At 49.3% G+C, this 6,305-nt stretch overlaps 1 protein-coding gene across 1 annotated transcript in view; it reads left to right on the top strand.

Annotated features, from left to right (window-relative positions):
• The window catches only part of LOC112235247 (SH3 domain and tetratricopeptide repeat-containing protein 2-like), a 95,637-nt gene that overhangs the window by 22,902 nt on the left and 66,430 nt on the right, over positions 1-6,305 (top strand). Inside the window, exons 8-10 of the mRNA XM_042303012.1 lie at positions 343-541; positions 3,333-3,406; positions 4,347-4,542. Coding sequence (XP_042158946.1) covers positions 343-541; positions 3,333-3,406; positions 4,347-4,542 — 469 coding nt within the window. The remainder of the gene's footprint in view (positions 1-342; positions 542-3,332; positions 3,407-4,346; positions 4,543-6,305) is intronic.

Raw genomic sequence — 6,305 nt, forward strand, 5'->3', positions numbered from 1 at the left:
TTATAGAGAGCTATTGTACTACCATGCATTTACATTGTCCACTGTCTGAGTAGGCATCGTGTTTTACAAGGAAGTACTCTTCTCCCTAATGCCTGAGAGGAGTCAATAGCCAGTGAAATGAAGAAGGGCCTGTGTTGAGAATGGATTTTTAATGGATTATGTGAAGGAGGACAGAGATTCAGTTCAGTCAAATGTTCATTCTTTACAGAAATTTGCATCCCCCGGTGTGAGTGTGTGTTTGTGTGTTTGTTGTTCTCTGCATCCCCCGGTGTGAGTGTGTGTTTGTGTGTGTCTGTTGTCCTCTGCGTGTCATTCAACTGTAGTTATCTCTCTCTCCCCCAGGGTCGTTCTTTGCCAAGGCGCTGGTGAGCAGTGGCGAGCACAGTGATGAGGAGGAGGAGCTGTGTTTCAGACGTAATGACTTGCTGATGGTTAGAGACACGGGGCAGGACAGTCACTGGGAGGGCACCCTTCTCTCCACCGGACAACACGGACTAGTGCCTGTCAACAACATGCAACCGCTGCCATACCCCTTCTACCAGTGAGTTACCTAGTCTCTACCCTAACCCATACCCCTTCTACCAGTGAGTTATCTAGTCTCTACCCCCTAACCCATACCGTTTCTACCAGTGAGTTACCTAGTCTCTACCCCCTAACCCATACCCCTTCTACCAGTGAGTTATCTAGTCTCTACCCCTAACCCATACCCCTTCTACCAGTGAGTTATCTAGTCTCTACCCTAACCCATACCCCTTCTACCAGTGAGTTACCTAGTCTCTACCCCTAACCCATACCCCTTCTACCAGTGAGTTATCTAGTCTCTACCCCCTAACCCATACCGTTTCTACCAGTGAGTTACCTAGTCTCTACCCCTAACCCATACCCCTTCTACCAGTGAGTTACCTAGTCTCTACCCCTAACCCATACCGTTTCTACCAGTGAGTTATCTAGTCTCTACCCCTAACCCATACCATTTCTACCAGTGAGTTACCTAGTCTCTACCCCCTAACCCATACCGTTTCTACCAGTGAGTTACCTAGTCTCTACCCCCTAACCCATACCCCTTCTACCAGTGAGTTACCTAGTCTCTACCCCCTAACCCATACCGTTTCTACCAGTGAGTTATCTAGTCTCTACCCCCTAACCCATACCGTTTCTACCAGTGAGTTATCTAGTCTCTACCCCCTAACCCATACCCCTTCTACCAATTGAGTTACCTAGTCTCTACCCCCTAACCCATACCCCTTCTACCAGTGAGTTACCTAGTCTCTACCCCTAACCCATACCCCTTCTACCAATTGAGTTACCTAGTCTCTATCCCCTAACCCATACCCCTTCTACCAGTGAGTTATCTAGTCTCTACCCCCTAACCCATACCCCTTCTACCAGTGAGTTATCTAGTCTCTACCCCCTAACCCATACCCCTTCTACCAATTGAGTTACCTAGTCTCTACCCCTAACCCATACCGTTTCTACCAGTGAGTTACCTAGTCTCTACCCCTAACCCATACCCCTTCTACCAGTGAGTTATCTAGTCTCTACCCCCTAACCCATACCCCTTCTACCAGTGAGTTACCTAGTCTCTACCCCCTAACCCATACCGTTTCTACCAGTGAGTTATCTAGTCTCTACCCCTAACCCATACCGTTTCTACCAGTGAGTTATCTAGTCTCTACCCCCTAACCCATACTGTTTCTACCAGTGAGTTACCTAGTCTCTACCCCTAACCCATACCCCTTCTACCAGTGAGTTACCTAGTCTCTACCCCCTAACCCATACCCCTTCTACCAATTGAGTTACCTAGTCTCTACCCCTAACCCATACCCCTTCTACCAGTGAGTTATCTAGTCTCTACCCCCTAACCCATACCCCTTCTACCAGTGAGTTATCTAGTCTCTACCCCTAACCCATACCCCTTCTACCAGTGAGTTATCTAGTCTCTACCCCCTAACCCATACCCCTTCTACCAGTGAGTTATCTAGTCTCTACCCCCTAACCCATACCCCTTCTACCAGTGAGTTACCTAGTCTCTACCCCCTAACCCATACCCCTTCTACCAGTGAGTTATCTAGTCTCTACCCCTAACCCATACCCCTTCTACCAGTGAGTTATCTAGTCTCTACCCCCTAACCCATACCCCTTCTACCAGTGAGTTATCTAGTCTCTGAACCCATACCCCTTCTACCAGTGAGTTACCTAGTCTCTACCCCCTAACCCATACCCCTTCTACCAGTGAGTTATCTAGTCTCTACCCCCTAACCCATACCCCTTCTACCAGTGAGTTATCTAGTCTCTACCCCTAACCCATACCCCTTCTACCAGTGAGTTATCTAGTCTCTACCCCTAACCCATACCCCTTCTACCAGTGAGTTACCTAGTCTCTACCCCTAACCCATACCCCTTCTACCAGTGAGTTACCTAGTCTCTACCCCCCTAACCCATACCCCTTCTACCAGTGAGTTACCTAGTCTCTACCCCTAACCCATACCCCTTCTACCAGTGAGTTATCTAGTCTCTACCCCTAACCCATACCCCTTCTACCAGTGAGTTATCTAGTCTCTACCCCCCTAACCCATACCCCTTCTACCAGTGAGTTACCTAGTCTCTACCCCCCTAACCCATACCCCTTCTACCAGTGAGTTATCTAGTCTCTACCCCTAACCCATACCCCTTCTACCAGTGAGTTACCTAGTCTCTACCCCCTAACCCATACCCCTTCTACCAGTGAGTTATCTAGTCTCTACCCCTAACCCATACCCCTTCTACCAGTGAGTTATCTAGTCTCTACCCCCTAACCCATACCCCTTCTACCAGTGAGTTATCTAGTCTCTACCCCCTAACCCATACCCCTTCTACCAGTGAGTTACCTAGTCTCTACCCCTAACCCATACCCCTTCTACCAGTGAGTTACCTAGTCTCTACCCCCAGATAACCCATACCCCTTCTACCAGTGAGTTACCTAGTCTCTTCCCCTAACCCATACCCCTTCTACCAGTGAGTTACCTAGTCTCTACCCCCCTAACCCATACCCCTTCTACCAGTGAGTTACCTAGTCTCTACCCCCTAACCCATACCCCTTCTACCAGTGAGTTATCTAGTCTCTACCCCCTAACCCATACCCCTTCTACCAGTGAGTTACCTAGTCTCTACCCCCTAACCCGTACCCCTTCTACCATCATATGCTGTATGTACACCTTATAACATGACACAGTGACCTACTCAATCACACTATAGAATATCAACCTCTATCCCTGCATTTCCTCTCACCTCTTATTTTGTAGGGAAATATGGCAGCATTTTGTGCCAAGCTAATGTGTTTCCTGTTTGTGTAGGTGGTTCCTGAGGAAGTACCCTGGCTGCGCCGGATGCTCCCCTTCAGAGAGAGGACAGTTTGACCACCCTATAGGTTAGGCCCTAAATCTAAGCCTTCAGATAGAGGACAGTTTGACTACCCTACAGGTGAGGTCATAATTCTAAGCTGTCAGAGAGAGGACAGTTTGACTACCCTATAGGTGAGGTCTTAACCCTAAGCCTTCAGAGAGAGGACAGTTTGACTACCCTATAGATGAGGTCTTAACCCTAACACTAAGCCTTCAGAGAGAGGACAGTTTGACCACCCTACAGGTGAGGTCTTAACCCTAACATTAAGCCTGCAGAGACAGGACAGTTTGACTACCCTATAGAAGAGGTCCTAACCCTAAGCCTTCAGAGAGAGGACAGTTTGACTACCCTACAGGTGAGGTCTTAACCCTAACACTAAGCTTTCAGATAGAGGACAGTTTGCCTACCCTATAGATGAGGTCCTAACCCTAAGCCTTCAGAGAGAGGACAGTTTGACTACCCTACAGGTGAGGTCTTAACCCTAACACTAAGCTTTCAGATAGAGGACAGTTTGCCTACCCTATAGATGAGGTCCTAACCCTAAGCCTTCAGAGAGAGGACAGTTTGACTACCCTATAGATGAGGTCCTAACACTAAGCCTTCAGATAGAGGACAGTTTGACTACCCTATAGGTGAGGTCTTAACCCTAAGCCTTCAGAGAGAGGACAGTTTGACTACCCTATAGATGAGGTCTTACCTCTAACACTAAGCCTTCAGAGAGAGGACAGTTTGACTACCCAATAGGTGAGGTCTTAACCCTAACACTAAGCCTTCAGAGAGAGGACAGTTTGACTACCCAATAGGTGAGGTCTTAACCCTAACACTTAGCCTTCAGAGAGAGGACAGTTTAACCATCCTACAGTTGAGAGCAGGAACCTTCTACCTACGCCTCATGCCATGGCCAGTGCTCAGTATAAATACTAGGCATTTCCTCCAACCCATTCTCCTCTCCCGTCTCCCTGCAGTAACTGGTTCCTGTGAGGCTGTAGTGGACCATAACCCAGTAGGATCTGATGAGCTCCAGCTGAGTCGAGGTGACCTGATTGAGATACAGGGAATGCTACTCCGAGGTCTGGACCTGTTCATAGGAACACACTGCTCTACAGGAAACACCGGCTTCGTACACAAGGCTCACGTGAAGCCACTCAACGCCAAACCACTGTAAGACCAGTACATTTACAGACTATCTTATCTAAAGGGGAGGGGGGGTTACTCTTTGAAGAGGTAGGGTTTCAGGTGCTTTCAGAAGATGGACAGGGACTCTGCTCTCCAAGAGACCAGAAGGGAGAGCTCGGGTTGGGGTGTAGAGTTTGAGCATAGCCTGAAGGTAGGGAGGGGCAGTTCCTCTCGCTTTTCTGTAGGTAAGCACCACGGTCATGTAGTGGATACGAGCTTCGGTCAGGAAGCCAGTGGAGTGTGATGAGGAGTGGGGTGACATGGGAGAACTTGGGAAGGTTGAAAACCAATCAGGCTGCAGCGTTCTGGATACGTTTCAGAGGTTTGATGGCACTGTAAGAGCTGTACATAACATCATAACATCATTACAATACCAAACCACTGTGAGGACTATACATAACATCATAACATCATTACAATACCAAACCACTGTGAGGGCTATACATAACATCATTATAATACCAAACCACTGTGAGGACTATACATAACATCATTACAATACCAAACCACTGTGAGGACTATACATAACATCATTACAATACCAAACCACTGTGAGGACTATACATAACATCATTACAATACCAAACCACTGTGAGGACTATACATAACATCATTATAATACCAAACCACTGTGAGGACTATACATAACATCAGGGATGGAGGGTGGAGCGATGGGCTGCGATGGAGGGATGGAGGGATAGAGGTGTAAAGAGATGGGCTGCGATGGAGGAATGGAGGGATGGAGGGTGGAGCGATGGGCTGCAATGGAGGGATGGAGGGATAGAGGTGTAAAGAGATGGGCTGCGATGGAGGGATGGAGGGATGGAGGTGTAAAGAGATGGGCTGCGATGGAGGGATGGAGGGATAGAGGTGTAAAGAGATGGGCTGCAATGGAGGGATGGAGGGATGGAGGTGTAAAGAGATGGAGGGATGGAGGGATGGAGGTGTAAAGAGATGGGCTGCGATGGAGGGATGGAGGGATGGAGGGATAGAGGGATGGAGGTGTAAAGAGATGGGCTACGATGGAGGGATGGAGACATGGAGGTGTTAAGAGATGGGCTGCAATGGAGGGATGGAGACATGGTGTAAAGAGATGGAGGGATGGAGGGATGGAGGTGTAAAGAGATGGGCTGTGATGGAGGGATGGCGGGATGGAGGGATGGAGGTGTAAAGAGATGGGCTGCGATGGAGGTATGGAGGGATGGAGAGATGGAGGGATGGAGGTGTAAAGAGATGGGCTGCGATGGAGGATGGAGGTGTAAAGAGATGGAGGGATGGAGGGATAGAGGGATGGAGGTGTAAAGAAATGGGCTGCGATGGAGGGATGGAGGGATGGAGGTGTAAAGAAATGGGCTGCGATGGAGGGATGGAGGGATGGAGGGTGGAGCGATGGAGGGATGGAGGGATGGAGCAATGAAGGTGTAAAGAGATGGGCTGCAATGGAGGGATGGAGGGATGGATGGAGGGATGGAGGGATGGAAAAGAGATGGGCTGCGATGGAGGGATGGAGGGATAGAGGGATGGAGGTGTAAAGAGATGGGCTGCGATGGAGGGATGGAGGGATGGAGGTGTAAACAGATGGGCTGCGATGGAGGGATGGAGGGATGGAGGGATGGAGGGATGGAGCGATGGAGGGATGGAGGGATGGAGGGATGGTGGGGTGGAGGGTGGAGCGATGGAGGGGTGGAGGGTGGAGCGATGGAGGGGTGGAGGGATGGAGGGATGGAGCGATGGAGCGATGGAGGGGT

The sequence above is a fragment of the Oncorhynchus tshawytscha genome, linkage group LG21 (genome assembly GCF_018296145.1).
Source record: "Oncorhynchus tshawytscha isolate Ot180627B linkage group LG21, Otsh_v2.0, whole genome shotgun sequence".
Taxonomy (NCBI): Eukaryota; Metazoa; Chordata; class Actinopteri; order Salmoniformes; family Salmonidae; genus Oncorhynchus; species Oncorhynchus tshawytscha.